The following is a 23985-nucleotide window of genomic DNA, read 5'->3' as shown; positions in this document are numbered from 1 at the left end:
TCAATATTTTTTAAAATAAATAATACATGCTATGATTATGTAAAAGATTGACCAAACCATAAATTTTGTGTACAATAACATTTATTTGTATAAAGAAAAACTATGGGTGCTGAAAGAAATAGCAATTATTTTTATTTTTTACCAAAAAGCCGTAGCAGAGGCGGAGACACCTTTTGTTTGCGACGCAAAACGCTTTGATTTGAGCATCAACCATTCACAGGCAGAAGAAAAGGAAGTAAGCAACGCTGCTTCTATTTCACTCTTCAAATGTCATTGCTTTGCTTCCTATACTTCAATTCACCTCCTTCATTTTCATAGGTGCTAAATATGGGTATTTCGTTGTTTATTACGTGTTATTCACCATTTTTTAACTGCTGTGTTCATTTTGCTAACCGTTCAAGACTACGACCATATGGTGTTCTTAGGTCTGAGTTTTATATATTTGATTTATTTTCCTATTCTAGGTTTGTTCAATTTATCTCGTTGGAAATTTCATTGTATGATCTAACATACCAACTCGTTTAGTTCCTCGTTTGTTAGTCGATTCCTCTATGCTTCACATTTTGTTACACACCACTTTTTCAATATATTTGATTTTGCCCACAAACTGTTTGATGTGTGTTCTAAAAACGATGATGACCACAGATTGCGATCTTGGAGGTCCACTTTTCAATTTTATTTATAAAAATATTTACAGCAATTTCTTTGGACATGCCTCCTGCTGTTGTTATTAGTAGTTTATTAGACTACATATATTATATGACACGGTATATATAGCACAAGTTAAACAATATATCAAAATTATCATCGATTTTGAAGGAGATCGATTACTTTATCCAAATAGGGATTTTGTGAATTGAGGGAATGTAATTTCTCTATTCAGACAAACACATTTTGCAACTGAAGGGAATTCAACTGAAGCAAATGAGTTGTCTAGATTTTGAAATGCATCATTGAAATTCACAAATGGATTTTTTTAGAAGAATTTAGTTGCCTTTTATCTCGACATTTCACAGATGTATTGTGACAGCTTTGGCAGAGCAAGAATCAGGAAAAACATGCTACCTGCGTATTCAAGCATTATGATTTTCTTTAGAATGATGATGGATTCATTCAAAGTATTTCCACTATTCAATGGTTGATGGAATTGACTTCAAATTTGAAATATCACAGCTCTCCTTTAGCATAATAAGTCGAGTTGTTTTGAACTAGTTACATCATTTGTAAAATTTGTTGAAGTGTATGCTGTAATAGAATTGTTATGCATCAACATGGGATAAACTTGTTTTCTGCATGTCTTCTGTGATCTTCTCAAAAAAAAATTCTGCTAGCAAGATTCCTAAAAATTTATGTATTTAAAATATGCCATCCTATGCAGGAAAGTATACTGTGGATACTAATAGAAACAAATGAGATCCGACGCCTTCCAAACAGCTCAGATTTATCGCCATCTTCTCAAGGCGGTCAAGAAACATATTGGGAATGAAGAGCACAAGAGTCATTTTCTAGAATTTGTAACTTCAGAGTTCCGTAACAAGCAAAAATTGTCTGATGGTGTGTCTGTCCAACAGAAAATAAAACTTGCTCGTGATTATACTTTTCTTCTTAACAGTGTACACCATCAGAAGGTATTATTACTTTCTGTTGCATTTTCCTTTAAAGTTTAAATACTCGTTTATTTATGCCTGTGGGTAAGAAGTTTGATTGAACAGTTATTATTTGTCAAATGAGATTTACACAAATTTGTTCTGTTAAAAACTTGATGTGTCAACCCTTAAAAGCTTTAGTTAAGGCGTGTATATTATTAAACGAAAATAAGAGACACGGAAAAGGATGTGCTTTTTTTACCAGTGATCAACAACACCAAGGCGTGTCTGAGCCAGGAGAAATCGATTTCAGATTGTCTTATTACTGATATCATTTTGTTTTGACTCATTTTATTATATCCGTTTGTCTCTTTGACCATGCATCACTATTGACAATTTTTTGCAGGATTTACTTTTTTCATACAATATTGCCGTGGATAGATCAGATGAAGTGAAAAGGACTCTTGGAAAATCTGCTTCAAGTGTTGGTCTTCAGCTTCCTCAGATTTATCAGCCATAATAATTTGCAGTGTAATCTTTGTATGCACGGAACATGCCAGTGTACTACTGCAGAGAAGGGGCAACTATTGAAGCTTGCTTTTTAGTTATCCTTCATTATTGGTAATTACCAACCCAATAGATCTTAGTTTGGCGACTGTTTCTTCTGAATGAAAATTTGTTTTCATAGCTATTTATCCAGAACCAAAAAATTTATGAAGAAAGAGCGGAACTGATGAATAATTTATATCATTCACACATTGGTTATTTCTTTTTAATAACAAAATCTATAATCTGATCTGAGTGTGATAATATTTCCCCTCCAATAAACTATGTCGTCCTGGCTTCTTAACGGAAACTGACTCTGCTATTCTAACCCAGTTATCTTGGTAAGGTAGTTCATGCTTGAAGTCCCTGTGCTTGGGTTTGATCCTATCATTTTGAGCATTTAACCTTTTTTTTTTAAATAATCTTTTTTTTATTGCTTTCAGAAAACTGTAAAATACATTGTTTTTCTCAAAGTTAATTTCCAGGCATGGTTCAAAGGGTCTGAACGAACTTTTAAGAAATATTGATAAACGTAATTTTTTTAGTGTGCTTATAAAGAAGAATGAAACATACCCCAATAATAATATCTTCAACGTCAGAACTTTAAAGATCAGCAGTATGTTCTTTTGCGCATTAAAGGTAAAAATACATATTAAGAAAAATTACAGAATAAAGAGAACTCGAGGATCAAGACGTTCAAGAGACTCCAGATCGACAAAAAGATCTCCGTAAAAGTTTCATTTTTTTCTTTCGTACTGTCACTTGGATTTTATTTCAGTGTTAAACTTAATACAAACTTGTATCATGTAATAATGGATGGCTTAAAATATATTTGAACAAACCATATTAATACCAACATATTAGCATGTTATATATAACATATATAAACTTGAGTAGTTCTTATAATTAAAATGTGTTTTGAACGCTGGCTATATTATAATTTAACCTATTACTGTTCTTGTTTTAAGGTAGTAGCCTCAGTCTAGTTTTTAAAAATGTTTTATCCCCTTCCCTCCTCCATGGGTGTCATTTATAAAGATAATTTGTTCTCCTTGTGCACCAATAGGACCAATTGGTTGCTACCAGAAAAATAACCTCTGTGATCCGAGGATTCGATTGTCTCTCAAATCTCAGCAACGAAATAATATTAAATAGTAAATACACATTTTTCAACTAGCTTTTAGAACTTCCTTAACTTAATTTTCCTATTTGTTTATTTTCTTGGGATTGTAACAACTGTTTCAGTAAAAGCAAACAAGTATTCTATCTTATAAAACTAAATAATAAATACTTGGGCATCATTATTAAGTTCATTAGAAACAGTGCAATATTTTTTTAACTGGGAATGGGGCCAGTTCTGTGAATGAGAAGAGTGGAGGAGTGGCAAAGAATATGACTAGCCTCACAGAACAAACTACTGACAACTATTAAGAAGTTGCATGTTCAGAAGGTATTACAGTTAAACAAACCTAAAAGTAATAAGCAAGGAAGAATCAGTCATATTTTGATGTGAAGTGTGATTATGAAGCATCATCTTTCCAGGCCTGCATGGAGCTTTTGAGCTAACTAGCAGCCTTGTCAAGAAAAGAACCCCAAACTTCTTGTTTTATCCATTTCACATATTTATAAGAACTCTCATTGTACAAAACATATGCATCTCCTGCTCCTTGGATTACAGCCTTTCCTTTGCTACTTTTGAGGTTCCTTAAATCCCATAACACTTTTCTTATTCCCAGCACCTTTTCCCTTATCTAGAAAACATGGCCAATGAGCAAATGAAGCCTATTGCCACCCTTCTTCTGGGGTTGAACTTCTGCATGTATGCCATAGTTTTGGGCATTGGTGGATGGGCCATGAACAGAGCAATAGATCATGGTTTTATTATAGGTGAGAAAATTTATAATGTCCCTGTGTTTCCTCTAATCTAACCAACCAACCATTCTGTGTTTCTTCAGCATGCTTATGTTGTTAAGACACTATTTATGCAGGTCCACAATTAAAACTGCCAGCACACTTTTCACCCTTATTCTTCCCCATGGGAAATGCTTCCACTGGATTCTTTGTAACATTTTCTTTGCTTGCTGGAGTGGTTGGTGCTGCATCAGCAATATCAGGAATCAATCATATCCGGTCCTGGACTGCTGAGAGCTTGCCATCTGCAGCTTCAGTTGCTACCATGGCTTGGACTCTTACACTCCTGGCCATGGGGTAATCTTTTCTCTTCTTCACCCATTCCCAAAAACTAATTATGCAGTACTATTTTACTTATCTACCTATAATTAAATTTATGCAGCTTTGCCTGGAAAGAGATTGGACTTCGTGTCAGAAATGCACGTCTGGTAAGACAGAAACATCAATTTACTTTCTTAATAACATTATTGTAGTATATTTTCATCTGACAGACCACTGAAATGTCCAATTTTGCAGAAAACAATGGAGTCTTTTATCATTATACTTTCAGCTACACAGCTTTTCTACATATTTGCTATTCACGGTGCTGCTGCTGCATACAGAAGATAAACCTGAAGGTTGAGGGAAGATGGTGCTGGTGATGCTGTTTGTTTGTTTTTTTTGCCATGAAGGCTTGTACTGGTGTGCTTGTATTTTTCTCTCCCTTTCTTTTTCTGTCCCCTAAATGTCAAAGGAGAATTAGCATTGGAGTGTGGTTTGAATGATTGGAATTGTATGAGAAATTTGTTATAAATCTTAACTAGAATATCTTTAATTTAATTGAAACAAAGACATTTTCAACTTAAAATCAATGATGATAACATATTTGTTCAAACTCGATCTGGACAACTTTGACTCAATTCATGTCATATAATCTTTGGTTGAATCTTATTTAAATCATATTTGTTCAATCTAAATTAAGATATGTTTGAAATAGACCTTAAATCTCTTGATGAGACAATTTTTAGTCGATATATAATTAAAGGTGACTTCAGGATTACCGGTTCCAAAAATATTCTACAACAAACTTTTCAGAATTTTTAGAACATCATTTCCATAATAGAATTTTCATAACAAAAATTCTGGTATAAACTTTGTTGAACATATGAAGTGCATTCTAAAAAGCTTTCCAGAACATGATTTTTAGAATAAAACTTTTCAAAAGATACGAAATATTTCTTAAAATGAATTTTTGGAATAAACTTTTTAGAACATATGAGATGCATTCTAAAACAAAATTTTCATTTTCCTCTCTTCTTCTTCCTCTCAAAGAATGCAGCGGCAATGGAAAACGGAGGTTTAGTGAGAGATACAGTGGTAGCGACAACATAGTGCAACAAGGAAGAGTATTTTAGTATTTTTCTTAGCATAAGGGTGCAGTTAGTAATTATGAGGTGCAAGAAGAAAAAATAATTTTATTATTGGGAAAAAATCCATATCAACTATATTTTTTATATACTTTTGAATAACTATAACTTGTAATTAATATATATATATATTGGTAAGATAACTTTAGAGTATGGTTAAAGTTTTCTATATAAAATGTTTTTAAAATTTAAGTAAATAGAGTACAACCATTTTCTAGTTAAATAAATACTTTTTAATATTAAGGGTGTTGAAATGGTTTATCCAAGACCATTTCTTGAACAATGACACATTAGAGATGTAATTGCACCATATGTTTGAAGATGAAGAATGTCGATTCTTCGTGCATCAGATGTTTAAGGCCAAAGTGAAATAAACATATTGAAAGGGTGAAGTAAACAGTGCTGAGAAAATAATTTAATAACGCAGAATTAACAAACACATTGAAAGATTGTCATTGTTGCTTACACAATAACTACAAACCAACCTCCACTGTAATGTAAACAAATGTTGTATGGATTATACAGTTTGGCCTGTTTGCCTGCTATATTTTAGAAAATCTTAAAAGGAGATCACCTATATCAACACATAGCAAAATTTCAGACAAAATCCTTCTAAATCTCCACAAGTTTGATCCATCAGTTGAGATACTCTCTCGCTTGTATTTCTGCAAGAAAAGTTGATTTGCAAGTTTAAAATGTATACTGATACAGAGATATTCTACTACAATAATCCCCAAAATAAACATTATCAAAAAGAATAGTACAACTCAAAAATCAACTGATACAACACATAGAACTAAGAACTACATCTTGAATATTTCAATCTCTGTCCAGGAAACATGAATATCTGATAATGCTCAGCTTAGACTAAGTAGAACTTAAATAACAACAAAGAACGAGCTTCAGAATGATATGCAGACACTTAGTTCTAGATGAATCTCATGAACAAGACAGTGTCATCAACAATAAAAGAGAAAATCAGATGAAGAAAGCTAAGTTATATAAGACAATTAGAGGATAAGGGATTCCTCACGACAAAGAATAAGATAAATCACTAATGGAGCAAAGTTAACTTGTCACTCTGTGTGTATGTTAGAGAAACCCTCTTAAAGGACCATGTGTTTAAAACCAAATAGAAGCAAATTTCCTAATCACATTCTAAAACAGCTGCTCAGTCAGGCATTTCTCAAAAAAAATATTATCTTTGTGCTATACCCAAATGCACCAAAAAATACCATGGATTGATAGTCACCAAAATTTAGCATCTTTATTCGTATCAAAACCATTAAAGCTAGTATCAAAAAATTGGTCGAAAGACCTATGACACCTCGCATTCACCAAAAAGACAAACAAGCAATAATTAGTGGATAAAGAAAACACACCAAACTTCCCTCTAATTTAAAATTCACAAAGCGCAGATATCCGAACCAATTAGAAACAATGCAACCGGATAAGCACTTAAAACAACCACAAACAAGCATACAAGAGGGAGCGTTTCTATGTCTATAAATACACTCTTTTATGTTGAAAGATAGTCCACAAAATCATGATCATACCTGCTAAAATAATTTCAAAGGGAAAACCTGAAATTATCTATTTGAACTTGAGAGAACTTCAAACAATCCACAGCAACTCAACCATGAGGTCTTTTTCACCACATTTGGAGCCAATGCTGCATGAGGCTGCATATTAATGCAGCAAAGAAAAATATATTTAAAATTAATTCTAAACAAAAAAAAATACAAAATAATAATTGTGTGGTGAAAAACTTGTAATGTAGATGTGAGACAATGTAAAACCTGGTCCTTGGAAGTTTCTGTGAGCTCACAACCTTTAATATGTTCAGCACCAATGGTATATTTAGTGAAAGGACTAGCAGACACTGGAGTTAAAATTTTACTATCACATTGCTTTGGCTTAGGCTCCCCCATACTTAATGTTGTCACATTCTCATTGGTTAAGGGACATACATTATCCTCATTTATCTTCATAGCGAGATTGGTCACTTCTTCAGGATGGACTACTGACTTCTCTAGTACTACACTTCCACTATCACTTTTTTCTACCTCAGACACAGACTCATTGGACTTAACAAACACATGACAAACAATTGCCTCTTCGACTGAAATACAATTCCCATTGTCCGAGTTCTTCTCGAAGAGGGATTCACCCTTTGAAGTATCGCTACCATTCCCATTCTTAAAATATGATTCCTTGGCAGTCTCATTGTGTTCAAAACTTATATTTTTGCTCTCAAAACTCTCCTCAGAATTCAAACTTCTCTCTACCAAAACAACACAATCTTCCTTTCCTCCTAACTCTTGGTCAATCTTGACATCACTAGAGACTACTTTCAAGGACTCAACATCAGAAGCATGCGGCTGAGCAGCAGATTCCAGTTCTTCACTTCCATCTTTGAATGGATTATGCTGGTCATCCTGCCCGTGAATGGCAGGAAAATTACCCTTACCACCATCACTTCCTTCCTCGTCTATTGACTTCAAACCACCATTTCCTAACATTTTGTCGCACAATCAATCAAACTATTATCAATTAATACCAAATTTACAAAATACTCATGGACCCTACTCAACAAACCCAGCCACAACCAATCACAGCTGCATACTCCCAACAATTTTTGAAAATCCCAATGAAAGTGAAACAAAACAAGAATAATTAACACAACCCATCTACCCAAATAGAACAAAAAGACCAAAAACAGATATGATATACAAATGAAAAGGGCCCATCTATGATTAATTGCAAGATGCACATGCATTTGAAGTAAGAAGGGTACCTTGGGGATTGTTGGTCGATGGATTGATTTTGTTTTCCTTTTCCTTCTTTTTCCTTGCGGCTTTTCTCTTCTTAGCACCTGAAGGCATGATTAGGAGAGTGAAATAGGATGGTGGGGTGCTATGGTTCCCCTCACTATTCAGTGGGGGCGATGAAGCTACCACACACAAACCAAATCTACAGAGTGTGAAAGTGAACGGTTAACAACTATGTGTTCTCTTCCGCTCTGAATATATACTGCAACAGAGTGAGACAGCAAAGAGAATTATTGGGCTTGTGAAAAAAAGGATGTCATGTCATGTTCAAGCTTCAAACTTCAAACTTCAAACTGTGGGGAACTACCCACCAAGACAAGTTTCAAACTTTCAAATTTGTTTTTGCGGTAACAAATCACAAATTATCTCTTTTGGGATCTCTTTCTGATTGGTTGTTTCAATTTAATTCATAAAATTTCATGAGCAACACTTATCAGAAGAGGGGGGAAATTAATTTAAGGGGAAAAAAACTTCTAAAACGCTTAATAATAATAATAATAATAATGCAACAATTAGAAGAAAACGTTTCCTGTGAATACTACGTTATACAAAATATTGTATACCTTATACGTTTAACATTTTAAAAGATATATATAATTGTCACATTTTCTATACATTCAAGAATTAAATAAATTGTTTATCTTTTAGGAATTAAATTAACACTAGTTTATACCTTTTAAATTTCAAAAAGTATATGTTTTATAAAACTGATATTTTATAAGAAAATAAATGAGGAAGAAGACTTTCAAAAGAATAAAATTTCTTAGAGTCTCTACAAGGAATGTGGCTAAAGAAAAGAGAAAGAAATAAAGAATAAATGAATATTGAAAATATTAGATTAAGAAGTAAAATAACTTTTAAATTTTAGGACATTCCAGGATATTAGATTCAAGAATATTCTATAATTTCTTATAACCAAATACACTGAACAAACAATAAACTGAGAGGTAACACATGAGAATTGTAACTTTTTCTACGTCATTTTCATAATTATTAATTTTGTACTTACATGGCTTCTTACTCGCATGATCTTCGAACTTTCTCCCTTATAAATAAGGTTTTCCTTTTTTTACAAAGTTACACTTAATAAATGAATAGAATTGACTTGTGAAAATTTAAGTGTTTTGAGAGTATACAACTATTTTACATGGATTCTTATTTTAGAGAGTTTATTCAAGTAATGAATTTTCAGTGCATTTATTCTAGAATAGTATCATAAGAAAATGTTAATATTAATACAACAACTTTGATTTCGTTAACTTTGTTTGAATTCTAATAATTATTAATATAATTGAGATGTTTGATGTTTTGTAATTGTCATATGTACTTATTAAAGAAAAAAAAAGTTAACATGTAGTTAACTTTGAAAGTGATTATTAAGGATTTTAATATGTAAAAAAATAACCTTAACATGTCACATTAAGGATTTTAAAATTTATGAAGAAAAAAAAAAGAATAAAATACTTCATTCAAGAATAATTATATTAACTTTGATTTTTCCTTTAATAACATGTGACAACTATTGAAGATTCTCTCCAAATTTTGTTGATGGATCTTCCTACTTCAATGTTATCTTACATTATATACTATTTTTTTTATTAAATTAGTGAAATATGATGATTTTTACTAAAGCTATATACTTTATGTGTTGGGATATTATGTGACTTTTAAGATTCATTTTACTCTCCACAAACAACAACACAAGTAAGTATATTTTATTTTCATTGACAAATTTTGTAGGATATTATTACTAGTCTCAAAATTAGAAAAGTAAAGAAAAGCGAAGAAAGGTGTCAATGCAAGGAAAATTGAAAAAACGAGACAAAAGTAAGATGAAATCACAAAAAAACAATGCATTTTGATTTTTACAAATTTTATTCGGTGGTTTGAAGAGATTTGTGAAGAAAGTGGGTTTTTTTTTAAATTAATTATATATAAAAAAATTAATATAAATATAACTATAATATTTATTATATAATTTTATATTATAATAAAATGAATAATTAAAATAATAAATAAAATTTAATTTAAAATTTAATTATTAATATGTATTTTTATTATTATTTATTAATTTATTTTAATTTTAATTTTTAAAGTTTTGTTATTAAATTATTTATAATTATTTTAAATTTATTATATCTATCAAATCACTCACAAACTTTAACACAACTATCACATCATTTACAAATTTCTTCACAATACTCTAATATACTTCAATCCAAACAACTTTACTTTCATCTCAAATCACTTCAAATTTACTATCTCAAATCCCCTCTTAAATCCAAACACATCCTAAGTGTACAATTTCATAAAAAAAAAATTATTTATCTTTCTCATTTTGTCCTGGTCATTTCATATATATGTATTTCTATTAAGAAGATGTTCATCTTTTATGTTTCACCTATTTTATATTAATTTTTACTTGGTTTATCCTTAAAAAATTTATACTAAGAGAAACCCTAATATCTAACAAATGATAGTCTATAGGAATCCTTTCACCATGTTTTGTTTTTTTATAAACTTTTGAAAAGGACATTCATCTAAAAAATTCCTCTTAGTCATACATGTTTTAATCTTGGATTTGTGTTGGGTTAAAAAAAGTATTATGCTTTAAATCTTGGTTGAAAATAAGTGTTGACAAAAAGTATTAAGAAAATTAAAATCGAATTATCATGAAACTGCTTCTAAAATATAAGCATATATGTTTGGCTCTTCTGTTTAACAACTCAAAACAAGTAATGAAAAACAAGAGCCATCAATTTCTTCCTCCTCCTCTATACATTTTTCAATTTCAAAATTTAGAAAAACAAAAGTTCTTCCTTTCTTCCTCCTCTCTTATTAAATTTTTAATTTCAAAATTACCCCTCAGCAAAAGTTTAATTTTTTTTTTTTTTCATTTCTGAATTGTATTAAATCCGTAGACCTGCTGAATTCTAATTTTCAAAATATAAAATTACATTTCAAATTTTAAAATATGAAAAATAGTTTTTGTTTATGACTAAATTTTTTATTTTAAGTATTTCAAATTATAAAATTCAAAAAAGATTTTGGTGTTATTGAGAGAAGAGATGAGTTTCTATTTTTAGTCTATCTATTTCTATAAATAGAAAATGATGAAAAATTGTTATATAATAATCAAAAGATTGCAATAGAAAAAAAAAACGAGGTTTGAGATTATTTTTAAATCTTTTATATGGAAAATCTAGTATTCTTACGTAAGAAGATAATAAATTCGATAGTTGTGATCCTTCAAAAATACATCTGTATTCTATATTTTAGAGTTTAAAATGTATTGTTTTGAATTATAAAATTTATAATATATTTTTTAAGTTCAAAAATATCTTATCCATTTAAAATTCAGAATATAATTTTGTATTTCAAATTTTAGACTTCTTAATATATTTTTTGAATTTAAAAATATCTTCTTAACTTTAAATTCCATAATAAAATATTGTATTTAAGTTTAAAATTCAAAATGTATAAATTTGAAAAAAAATATTAATAAAAAAGGAAAGAAAAAACAAACTTATCATTTCACGTGTTTTTATAGAAAGAAGAAAATATGATGGTAGAAGAAGAGATTTTTTTAAAAAAATATATATAATATTTTTTATACTTTTGAAGCAAGAAATCCACCTTTTGAATTTTAAGCCTAAAAAATTTCATCAGTTCCTTATTTTTTTGACTTTTTTTTTGTTCATGGTATTTAGATATTTAAATATTTTAAAGTACAATAGTTGAATTGTGATACACATGGACTTTTTTGGAAGAGTAGGAAGGAGATTTTTCTTATTTTGATAATTCCTGATAAGCAATTTATGTCAGCCATCTTCTGTGAAAATAGAAATAATATTTTTATGTTTTAGTTTAAATCTCATTGTTAATTAATGAAGAAAATATTTTTTTCTTAATCAGATTTAAATGTTTATATAAAGTGAATCTTTGTGCCTTTATTGTAAATAATCAGAAGTTGTCATATCTAAAACAACCTTTGTAAAAAATTTAGAAAATAAATAAATGAAACTAAAATCATTGAAACATAACTTTTTCATTTTTGAAAACTTACTTATGGATAATTTTTTCAAAATGTAATGATTTTCATATAAAATTTCTCCACTTAAAATAATTTTCCCTAAACTTAGAATAATTTCCAGAAGTTAAAACTGAAGGAAGAAAATAATATTTTAGATAAAGGGAGAGAGAGAGAGAGGGAATGAGAGGCATAATTCTAGTTGATTGACTCGGTTGAGCTGGGGTTCTCAGAAACCATTTGATTTGGATCTGATTTAGTACTTTTATTGTTACCTTTGATTCTCAGAATTAAGAATAGAGAGCATAGCAGAAAGTAACCGCCATGGATGCTTTGAGGAAACAAGCCAGCAAGTTCAGAGAGCAAGTTGCCAAACAGCAACAGGTTTCGCTTCCCATCTCTTCAAGTTTGTCTTTTTCTGTCTTGTCACTTCAAGTTCAGTGATTTTTTTTCTCAAATTAGCATATGGGTACCCCAAATTTGTGGAATTTGGTCATCATTCTGAAATGCAAGTGAAAATGGAGTTGTTGAGTTTAGGTTCAGATAGATACTCGTTTACTTAAGTAAGGTGTTGGATTAATATTTTTCTGGTTACGTTTGGCACATTCGCATGGTTCAACCACATTGTTTTTGTCGTTTAGATTCACACTTTCAGAGTTACAGGGTAATAGTACTTATTTTTTTTCCAATTTCGAGTTTGTGATCTCTCTGAATGTACTTGTTACTCAGGCTGTAATAAAGCAGTTCAGCAGTAGTGGTTATGAGAGCTCAGATGTTGTGGTCATTGATGAGGTCGAAATGCAGAGACATCATCAGCTGGAAAAGCTGTATAGGGCCACCCGTTCAGGGAAGGTATGGATTTTCTCTTTATGTTTAGATTAATTGTGAATGTTTGAGCAGCAAAGAATTTTCCTACTTTATAAACTCAATATAGTATGTTATATGTATATTAAGGAAGTTTATTCAATGTCCACGCATGCATAGAGTGACGTTATTGTGGTTGTCATATTTATGGACTCACTTTTTTATTTATTTAATTTTTTGTAACAACTTCTAATTCCATTTCTTATCAAGCTTGGCTCTGCAGTCTGTGAAAGGGTTTTAAAAAAAGATGGGTGTGGGTACTTATTCTGAATGATTTTCTTGTTGTTGCTGTTATTACCCCAAAACATGGATACCCTACAGTTGATCTAATATCTCTTGGAATGCATGCTAGTTATGGGAGCTGTTTCTATCTTATTTACTTTTGAGTGAGGTAGTTTCTATCATATTTACTTTGAGTGAGGTAGTGAGGGATGGGGAACATATTAATTAACTGGGGGTGGGGGATAAGCATGATTGTGCCTCTTTCAACGACAGTTCTAGCAGTTGTCATATAACATTTGGGTAAAATAAATTTATCTTCAATGATTTGTACTTCCATGTTGGTTCTTTTTACTGATATGCACAAGACTACCTTCTGATCCAGGATTTCCAGAAAGAAATTGTTAAGGCAGCAGAAACGTTTACAGCTATAGGTTACAAGCATATTGAAACAGGTGGAAATTGATTTTTGTTTCTTTTTTTTTTCTTGCAAATTCAGTATACTTTGACAAGCAATGATAACACATATTCAGGAATTAAAAGCACCCAGAAATTTTGTTTATCGACTTATGATTTTATTAAATCCTCATAAACGATACCCATGGTAGACAGGAACAAAACTTTCTGAGGATTGCTCTAAATATGGAGCAGAGAACAACAGTGATAACATATTAGCCAAGGCTGCATCTGTATATGGTGATGCCCGCAAGCATGTAGAAAAGGAGCACGAAGAGTTAAATCTGCTTTTATCTACCCAGGTGGACTTTTTGTATGTTGATCGCACTTATATAAGTTTTAATGCAAGTTCAAAATGAGAGAATCTATTAGACTATTAGTTCTATCTTCTAGCCACATTTAAATTTGTGAGTATTCCTAGCTGTGTACAAGTGTTACATATCCTCTCTTTGTGCCTTTTCTCCATTAAATAATTTTTTTTGCTCAGTCTTGAAAAGTAAAAAGCTAAAGAAAAATGTGAGTCCTTAAATCTTGGACATTTTTCGTAGTGCTCACTGCCATGCTGTTTTCTATAGTACAATAATCCTATTGAAGTGTCTACTAATGACCAAACTTTGTTTACCAATTGTCTAGTCAATGGTTTGTTGAAAAAGATGATAGATAAGGAATTTATGCTTAAAATATGAATCAGTGAAAGAATCTTATCAATAAGATACAAAGGATTGTAGAATTTCCCTTTGCCTTTTTAACTATCCTTTTCAGTGTATGTTGTTTCCTGACCTTATTATGTGGCCGCATTTTGCTATTCTAACTCCTAAATACCCATGTTCTGCTGTATTTTGTGTATGATATACATGGGGATCATTGTTACTTTGTATTACGCACTAATGTTTAAAATACACTGATCTGAATCTCTAGATTATCTGAGTATCAATTTGGTCATGCTATTGCAGCTAGTTTGGAAGATCGGATTGTCAATTTGCTTATTGAAAAATATATTATGATAGAGTAAATGATATCTATATCCCTTAAGTTTATAAAATATTGCATTGACCTCCTACTCTCAAAACATAGTAGTCCCAAATTTTATTTGTTATCAATCATGTGCCACTCTTGACACCCTTAAGAACCTGCTGAAAATTCGATGTAAGGAACATGTGTATGTTCTGATACTATAGAGGAGGTCTTGGTGACATCTGGAATCCTCAAGGAAGGTCAATTTAATTTATCTTTCACAATGTTCACATTATCTTTAAATATTGTAAGGTGAGAAACATGGATCCAATGGTTTCAATTTCCAGGTATTAGATCCTTTGAGGCAGATGATCAATGGTGCACCTTTGGAGGATGCACGTCATCTTGCTCAACGATATAGTCGAATGAGACAAGAAGCAGAGGCACAAGTAAGTCAAATGAATTAGCAATGTCTTCTCTTGGATCAACCATTAACTTAATTGTGATTTGATTTCTTAATCTCATTTATGAAATGGAATCAAAGGTGAAGTTTTGAATTTGTGTCATGTTTGATGTGATATAAACCAGGAAGGCAGAAACAATATATGTTGAAATTATATATAATGAAAGATTCTCAATAGTTGTTATGTGATAAAGATGTTGATAGAGTTTGAGAAGGTGAACCCAAAGAGGTCACGAGCCAGGTGCTGGATTGGATCAATTCAGCCATGGACCAAATAACTGGAAGTTTATTCTAGAAGGAAAGAGAGGACATATAGGAATCAAATATGAAAGGAGATTGTTATTCTGAGTGGAGGGCAGTGGTGTTAAAATGGCTTGGGCTCACAGCTCTAGGAGCTGGGAGATATTTAACTTTACCTTTTCCATTTTCCTTTCGTGTTCCTGTGGCCCCAGATTGTCATTTTTCTGTCATTTTATCTGATTAATTGAAGACTACCATTTTCATGTTGTTAAATATGTATATTTGTAGTTACTTTCTGTTACTTAGTCGCATAAGATATTTTGATGTGAGATTACAAAAGGGCAACATGATACTCCTATTTATACTGATATTCTAGGCCAAGTACAAGGGTACTACTACAAAAACAAGCTTGAATGAGTGGTATTCCAAAGGTTCAAGTCTACTAAAACATAAAAATCCTCGCAAAGTTGAAGCTAGCTCTCAACTTTGTATGAATGCACACTCTTAACTAAGGCAGAGAAAAGCTCCTTAAACAGTTAAACCACATAATATGGAAAGCATCTATGGAAAGGAGGAAGGAGGACTGATTCAAGCAAAGCAACAATTGGAATTTGCTGGATCTCCTACACGGGCTTCAATAATGTCTTGAAAGTGCACTTTGGAAACCATAAGTAGGTGGAAAAAATTGGAATATTCGATTCAGCTGGCTGTAGTAAGGAGACAGCCACTGGGGAAGTAAAATGTCAAAGTACAGAGATACTGTAGGGAGGAAATTATTGGAAAAAGCAGGAAAAAGGGAGACTCTGAATAACTAATGAGGTGGTTTAAGATATCATTTAAAATAAAAACATTAATCTATTATTCCTATTTACACAAATAGTTTTGATCAAGTACCACTGTAACCAAGAATGGGCTAATTTAAGAGTATATTTGGACAAACTTTTACATAAACACTTTTAGGAGAAGAAAAGAATAAAAGAAGTTTCTCCATAAATTAAAATTAGGTTATGCATAAGTTAAAAATCAATTTTTGAAGAAGTTAATATAAATAAAGTTTCTATAGATTAGCTTATGCAAAAACTTATGAAGAAATTTCTCCAAACAGGCCCAAAGTAATGGTTGATAGGCTTGCTCCAATGTTGAAGATGAATAAGGGAGACTAAGAATATTGTGGTCTGATTTAAGCAATGATAATTTGAAATAAGAAGCATTGATCTCTCAACCCAGGTTTTGCTACTACCGTAGGCTGGGCATAATACAACTAGTATAAGGTCAATGATACTCCTAACCTCACAAGAATCTCAAAAAAACACACGATAGTCTCTTAGCTACTGTTTAGAAATTAGAGAAAGATTGAAATAAAAGATGGGATTTTATTGGTGAAATCCCCTTCAGTCCTTGATTGATGATGAACCCAGTTTAGAAAGAGAAAGAATAACTACAAGTGTGTACAAGCCAGGATTTGAGAGCATCAAATCTCTCCCCCAGGATCAATCTCACAGAAATTCAATGCCTCTAGTCTCTGCCAAATTCTGTTAGAATGCTAACAATCACTAACTCCTAACTCCTTTAACTGACAGAACAGGAACCATTCTATTGGGCTTACCTAACATTCTAATGCACTGTTTTTTAGATCATGATTCTTATCTATAACATAAACTTCAGAGTTTGGTGGTTACTTATTTTTTCTGAATCTTATAACTCATTGGTTTTGAAATTCAATCAGAGGGAAGAGATTGCTAGAAGACAAATACGGGTTCGGGAATCTCAAACTGCTGAACATGTAGCCAAACTGCATGCTGCGGAAGCAAAGATGCAGGAGCTGAAAGCAAACATGGCAGTTCTAGGTAAAGAAGCTTCAGCTGCATTGGCTGCTGTTGAAGCACAACAGCAGAGACTTACTTTTCAAAGGCTTGTTGCCATGGTAAGATAACAGTGATTGCTAGTTATATATAAATTTATGCCTAATTTGTGATGGTTTTAGAATTTTATTTTAAAGATTATGCTTATAATTATTTAGGTTGAAGGAGAAAAGACTTTCCATTTAAGAGTTGCAGCTATTCTTGGTGAAATTGAAGCTGAGGTGAGAACCAAATTTATTGAACTTTTAAATAATTAGTTATCATTTATTTTTTATTCACTGTGTTATTGTTTCTATGCCTTGTGTTCTTTTCTGAATATTAATAATGCTTCATCTCATTGGGACTTCTCAGATGGTCTCAGATAGACAGAAGAAAGAATCTGCCCCTCCAGTGGCTATTTCTGAGAATGGCTCAGAGAAAACTATGTACTTCTTGGCTGAAGTATGCTACATGTTCCTAAAGCTAATCTTTCCTTTGATTATTATTATGATGATTAGCAATATCATTATTATTATTATTATGATGATTAGCAATATCATTATTATTATTATTATTATTATTATTATTTTTCATCAACTGTTCTTTGGTGCATCGCTTTCAGGCAACGCATTCCTTCAGTGCTGAATCAGAAAAGGAACTAAGTTTTTCAAAGGGCGATTTTGTGGTTGTGCGAAAGGTTTATGCAAAACATTTTTCATCGCAAAATTTGCCTGATTAACTCATATTCTCAATTTTTGAGCCTCCATGTTTACCAAATTTCTAAATGCTTGTCCAGGTGAGCCCTGCAGGATGGTCAGAAGGAGAATGCAATGGTAGAGCAGGATGGTTTCCTTCTGCATATGTGGAGAAAAGACAAAGAATCCCCTCTAGCAACTCAGCCAGTGAAGTTTTCTAGATTCTACTCATCTTGTGCTATTCATTCTTTATTTCCCATATGGTTTTGCACTACATTGTTCAAATTTGGATAAGCAAAAGGGGTGGGAGAAGGATAGTGAAATGAAGTGCTACCCCAAAATTAATAGAAAGAAAAAAGGGTGTTAAGCTGTGGGGTAAGATACATGTGGTCTGTCCTTCCTCAAGGGTGATACTTGACACTACCTTTGCAGACAGTTTTCCATATATACATATTTTTTTTACTTTTTTGGCCACAGACAGATGTTTCCTTTTGTCTTCTGTATTCTAATTGATTGATTGGAAAACATGTGTCTTTGTTGATATCATTTCATGTTTGTGGTAGTACTTGTTGGAAGAATGAAGATAAGGTTTAAATTTTGTACAATCCCAAGGAAAGAGAAGTCTGAGGCAAGATCAGTTTGATCAAGTTTTACACTTGGTTATAGATTACACTTTACTTTTCAAAGGAGCTTTCTTTTTGTCTTTTACCAAGGGTTGTGATTCATTACTAGTTGGCTTTATAATGGAATCTTGCTAAGCTTTTTTTTTTTGTCTCTTTAAAATATGAAGTTTTTAAAGTTAGCGATTTGATAATAGTTAAGGTTATAACAAGAGGAGTGCAATTTAATAGTTGAGATTACATTGCATTTTTAGAGTTAATTGGCATCAATTCATTGAAGGAGGTAAAGTTGTTGTAGTGCTTATTGTTTTAAGGGTTTATACAAACTTTGTCAGAAAACCTTTTAAGTGGGAAAAATAAAAGGTCAAATGAAATAAGTTTATTCATAAATTAAGTTAATTTATAGAAATTATCTCATTTTTTTAATTTATATATAAACTAATATTAACTTATACAAACATTTATTTCATTATTTTTTTTTTCTAAGTTTCCTTCTAGAGAAATATGTTTAAAAATGTCCTAATTTGTTCTTGAACTCAACTTCTCTTAAAGACAATATCTTTAATCCAATTGTGTTCTCATTTTTTAAAAGCATTTTCACCCCAATCACTGCATCAACATTCTGTCCGAACCACGATATTGACTATCACTATATAGTAAATTTAATATAAATTCACATAAAAATATTATTTTAAAATTCAATTAAATTATGTTTTTATTACTTTTTATTGAGTGCAAAATTAGGGATTTAACTTAGTAATGAAAATAAATAAATTTACATTATATATGTTTTAATTATAAATACTGTACACAAAATTATATTAATGAAGAATGACTATGAAATATTATTCACATAACTTTAGTTCATAAATAATATGTATTTATATACGAAACTATTTCCATATTTTTAATTTAAAATAATATTATAATTGTATATTACATTTTATCTATTAATGTCTGCCTAATTTTAAAAGAGTTTTGTTAAATACCCAAAATAAATTATTTAACTAAATAATGAAAATAAATAGTAATATTACGCACAATTTAATTTTTAAGTTATAGGCATTATACAAAATAATTATATAAGGTGTATCACTAAGAGATACATAGTGGCACCATATCTACTATACTGCTAAATAAATAAAAGTAAGATTTTAAGTTTTTCAAAATTAATTAATAATTCACCCATCATCTACAACAAACTGATAAAAAAACATTTGAGAGTTTGCTAAATAAGCATCAATTAGTTAAGCGTTTTATGAAAATTTGTGATTCATTGTAAAATTAAAAATGTCTATTTTAAAACAATTGACGTAAATGAATTGATTCTATAAAATTTAAAAATACTTTTAAGTATATAATCGTTTTGAATCAATAGAAAACTAAGTTATTTATATTTATATTCATATCAGTTTTCAGCTTATTTAATTGATGTGAATCACATATAACGTATTTTGAAGTTTATCAACATTTATATATTTCACAATAATTCAATTTATTAGAATAAATAAATCAAGTTTTTCAAACAGTGTGTTTAAAAAAAAATGGTTGGGAAACTTATAAAAAAAAATTCTACACTTAAATGTTTTCTTTTTTAATATACATATTTAACTTTACACGTTAACGTTTGTTCTTCCATCATACAAAATAATCAAAATTAAACTATAATTAACGAATCATCTGAACTGACATTTGACATAAGATCATCTAAAAACAATTGTTTATAATGCTTGTTTAAAAAATAGTAACATATAAATGATAGATAGTTTTATATATTATTTTCATACCTGATATGAATATTATAATTCTGTTCATGTTAAAAGTTCATGCTAAAAGTTTGTTTCTTAATTAAGAAAATATATTTATTTTAATAATTTCCTTATTATAAGTTTAGACTAGAAATAAGAACAAAATTAGCATATTTAACCTATTTATAATCTAATTAAAAAGTTTGAATATTTTCTTCTCTATGTAATTCCAAACAATTAAATTTTAAGAGCAAAACACATTATTTTGTTCATTGGTTTGGAACAATAAATGTTATTGTGTACAATAAAAGTCTAAATTAAAAAAAAATATTAAATTGTGAGTATTTTAGAGTTCTTAAAATTTTAGTACAAGTTACTTAATAATGTATGCAGCACAAGTTATATTTTCCAATATACCAAACATATCATGTGATTTACTTTTGTTGAAAACGTCCTATATGAAATTTTTTTTCAAAAGATAATAAAGTTTAATAAAACAAATAAACTATTTTCTACCTTTTTCAACAAATTATAAAAATGTAGTTATTAGTTTCGTTTAGAAATTTGAACTCAGTTTTAAAGTAATTTTAAATACAAATAAAAAACTTTACCTCTCCTCATTCTTTTCTTAAAAATTCAAGTTTATTATTACAACCAGCATCAAGTTTAAAAAATTAGATAAAAATAAATAAAAAATCATTTATTTGTTTTTTAGTCTCATGTACTAATATAATAATATGGTTAATTAATAATACACATACTTACATACAAATTATTTGTTTCACTTCATCTTCTTCTTTTTTTGTTTTTTTGTTTTTTGTAAACAAAATCTGTTTTGTTTTAAAACCATTAGCTACAACATAACAGCAAGAAAAGACTATGGGTGCACAGCACACAACACAATACAACGAAAGGTGGGGCTTTTCATTTTCAAACCGTATACATTACCTCGGAATTCGGAAAAAGAAAGAACCTCTTTCTCTCTCTCTTCACCTCTCTGTAATATAAGGTCTCATCTTCCCGCATTCGCCTCTTATCTCTGCTGTTTGTGTCTTCAGCGAATAAGAACTCACTTTCCCAATCCCATGGCATTTTTCATACCCACTTCCTCAACACGTGCTTTCTGCTCCAAAGGTTACTCTTTTCCCTCTCCTCCTTCTCGTCCATGCTCTATTCTCATAGGGTTTTAGTTTTGATGGTTAAAGTACTTATCTTTTTTGTTTTTTCCTTTTAGTTTTAGTACAAAGTCTCTTCTTTGGTTCTGAACTTGTTATGTCTCTGACTAAGCACTATAACTATGAGTTTATTACCATCATTTCTGATGTGAGTCTTCGTTTCCATTTTGAATGTGCTACTATACTCTGGGGTATCTTTATGTTGTTATTCTTGGTGCTAGAGCATACAGTATTTTGGCCAAGGATTTGATCTAGTTTATTCTTAAGAGTATTTCTTTGAGTACTGTAGTGATTTAATTTAAGAGACGTACTTATATGAATGTTGGGAAAAAGATTGACGAGTATGAATTATCTTTGCTACTTCATGGAAGGAATGTAGAGAAGATAAAGATTGATGTGTATTATATATCTTTGTTTGCTACTTAATGGAAGGAAAAAAAATGAGTGTATGATTTTGTGGTTGAATAAGGTTGTGTGCAACATCCATTCTCTCTGGGTTAGTATAGTAGTGATTTTTATTTATGTTGCTTTCTTGAGAGTTCCTGTGCTTGTGGATATTGATGGATGATTTGTCCAAGAGACAGCTTATTAGAATAGAGGTAAAAATGCTACCTTGTGTTGCAAACATATACTTAGTGGATGGGTAATGCAAGGAGTTCTAGTAGTGGGGCCTACTAAAACAAATTCTTTCTTCATTAATCCAATTTATTTCCATTTGTTTTCTCCAAGTGTTCCATTGTATCTGACCAGTCCAAGATATATGTAATCTTGGGTAGTTGGAGAAAGTTTGGAGGGGATTGCAATTGATATGTTTTGTCTACGTGTTTCCTTGAAGATTGCCTGTACCCATCTCTTTTAAAATAACATCACAAGCTTGTTAGGCAATATTCTCATTGTGAATACAAATTTGACCAAGCTATTACTTATATCTACCCTTATATGTTAATATTTTGAGTTGGTCAAAAGAGCAAAATACCAGAATATGCAGAAAATCTTATCCACTATCATTTGAATAGTGTATGATCAACAGAATAGCTTGTCTTGAGTTAACTAGGAGATTAGTGTATCCAGTGTACTTGGAGATGGAAGTTCAAACGTATCAAAGTAATTCAAAAAAGTATTTTTTTTTTGCTAGAAATTGGAATTAGTATTCATAAACAAAAATCGTTTATCATTCTGGTCCTTTTTGGTGAAAGTTATTTGGAAAAGGGAAATACTGCGAAGTGACTTTTCTGATTGTACCAAACACACATCAAGGGTAGAGGATACAATGTAAAAAGTTCAGAAACTGGTAATAGTGTAGTACACATATAATTGAACATGGAACCTTGTTTGGTGTGAAACAAAGCTGGATACTGATAGTGTGAACATAGAGGATGGGTCTGGTTGAGGTGGGTTGGGATTGAAACAGAGATGGGGCATGTGAAATAGGGTTAAAAACCTTGAGTGAAGTTCACACATGTGTGGGGCTAAACTGGGATGAAATAGATATCCACACAAGTCCTGGCAGAGAATAAAAATCCCTTTTTTGTTGCTGCTGACTGGGATTTTATTTTATAGGGGCTAATTCTGTATGGCTAGAATCATTTTACTTAAATATAATCTTTGATCTTCTATTGTGATTGTATGGCCAAGATAAATTTCTCATCATGTGTGTGTGGGCAGGGCATGTTGAAATGTTTTGTTTTCTTCCTAATGTACTGATTTGTTCTCTTGCTTTTGATGATATTCTTATCCTTCTATTTATGTATCATTCTTTTTTTGTTATATTAATTTATTTTTATGTTTTGTAGCAACAATCTGGCATTCATTTTCTTTTCCCTGACATTACTGTTTTGATGTCCTCAACATTTTGTTTTACCTCTAAAAATTGGCCCTGCTACTTCTCGTGAATTTTACAGGTTTGGGGAAATTTGTGGTGGCTGGCACAAGGAATCAATCTTGTGTAACACATGAAAGATTTTTTGTTGCTTGAAGGTATTGGAGTTATGGATTGATATGCCTGAAGTTTGGAATAGGGAATGAAGCCATTGGTCCTAGTAGTTTAATTTATATGTAATATATTATTGAATTATTTGTACATTGTTTGATGTAGTTTGGATCAATCATTTGTTGTACATCAATTTGCTATATATAGTGGTCGCGTGAACTTTCCTACTTTAAATGCTTGTAGTTTTTTTTTCTTTTAATTTCATTGCTTCCTATGTCAGGTTTGCTAAGTAGAACCACCAACTTCTGACCTCATTTTTGCGCAACCCTTGCAGCTATATGTTTCCATACTAAGCAATTTTTCAGCATTCTCAAATACTTGTTTCCTCATAATATCTCCAAAGAATTCTTTTTGTGCATGAACATTCCACAAACCAGATAAAAACTAGCTTTCTCATGCAACTTTCACAC

At 30.8% G+C, this 23985-nt stretch overlaps 4 protein-coding genes and 1 long non-coding RNA gene across 6 annotated transcripts; 4 read left to right on the top strand and 1 right to left on the bottom strand.

Annotated features, from left to right (window-relative positions):
• The first annotated feature begins 95 nt into the window (after positions 1 to 95).
• LOC137812198 (uncharacterized) lies at positions 96 to 2396 on the top strand. 2 transcript variants are annotated; one of them, XM_068614116.1, is made up of 4 exons: positions 126 to 260; positions 302 to 318; positions 1379 to 1628; positions 1993 to 2396. In XM_068614116.1, the coding sequence occupies exons 3-4, from the start codon at positions 1410 to 1412 to the stop codon at positions 2104 to 2106; spliced, it is 333 nt and encodes a 110-aa protein (XP_068470217.1). In that variant the 5' UTR covers positions 126 to 260; positions 302 to 318; positions 1379 to 1409; the 3' UTR covers positions 2107 to 2396. The 2 variants fall into 2 exon arrangements, with proteins under 2 accessions (XP_068470216.1, XP_068470217.1); XM_068614115.1 differs by lacking the exon at positions 302 to 318 and having other exon boundaries at positions 96 to 235.
• A 1129-nt stretch (positions 2397 to 3525) lies between these two features.
• Positions 3526 to 4872, top strand: LOC137812197 (membrane protein PM19L-like). Its single transcript, XM_068614114.1, has 4 exons — positions 3526 to 4019; positions 4121 to 4340; positions 4426 to 4471; positions 4560 to 4872. Exons 1-4 carry the CDS (start codon positions 3893 to 3895, stop codon positions 4650 to 4652), a joined length of 486 nt encoding a protein of 161 aa, XP_068470215.1. The 5' UTR covers positions 3526 to 3892; the 3' UTR covers positions 4653 to 4872.
• A 980-nt stretch (positions 4873 to 5852) lies between these two features.
• Positions 5853 to 8839, bottom strand: LOC137812196 (uncharacterized). The gene is made up of 4 exons (XM_068614113.1): positions 8247 to 8839; positions 7249 to 7964; positions 7006 to 7131; positions 5853 to 6114 (listed from the first exon to the last, which is right to left on the bottom strand). Exons 1-3 carry the CDS (start codon positions 8332 to 8334, stop codon positions 7039 to 7041), a joined length of 897 nt encoding a protein of 298 aa, XP_068470214.1. The 5' UTR covers positions 8335 to 8839; the 3' UTR covers positions 5853 to 6114; positions 7006 to 7038.
• Positions 8840 to 12440: 3601 nt separating this feature from the next.
• On the top strand, positions 12441 to 18647 carry LOC137812195 (SH3 domain-containing protein 3). Its single transcript, XM_068614112.1, has 10 exons — positions 12441 to 12694; positions 13040 to 13162; positions 13779 to 13848; positions 14006 to 14151; positions 15151 to 15252; positions 17233 to 17430; positions 17527 to 17589; positions 17720 to 17809; positions 17970 to 18044; positions 18144 to 18647. The coding sequence occupies exons 1-10, from the start codon at positions 12635 to 12637 to the stop codon at positions 18261 to 18263; spliced, it is 1047 nt and encodes a 348-aa protein (XP_068470213.1). The 5' UTR covers positions 12441 to 12634; the 3' UTR covers positions 18264 to 18647.
• Positions 18648 to 21280: 2633 nt separating this feature from the next.
• On the top strand, positions 21281 to 23749 carry LOC137812194 (uncharacterized). Its single transcript, XR_011081241.1, has 2 exons — positions 21281 to 21544; positions 23487 to 23749. It is a non-coding gene; the product is annotated as an uncharacterized lncRNA (long non-coding RNA).
• The last annotated feature ends 236 nt before the right edge of the window (positions 23750 to 23985 follow it).

Source organism: Phaseolus vulgaris, chromosome 2 (genome assembly GCF_000499845.2).
Source record: "Phaseolus vulgaris cultivar G19833 chromosome 2, P. vulgaris v2.0, whole genome shotgun sequence".
Taxonomy (NCBI): domain Eukaryota; kingdom Viridiplantae; phylum Streptophyta; class Magnoliopsida; order Fabales; family Fabaceae; genus Phaseolus; species Phaseolus vulgaris.
Note: the sequence above shows the minus strand (reverse complement) of the source record. Positions and strands in the feature narration are given on the sequence as shown.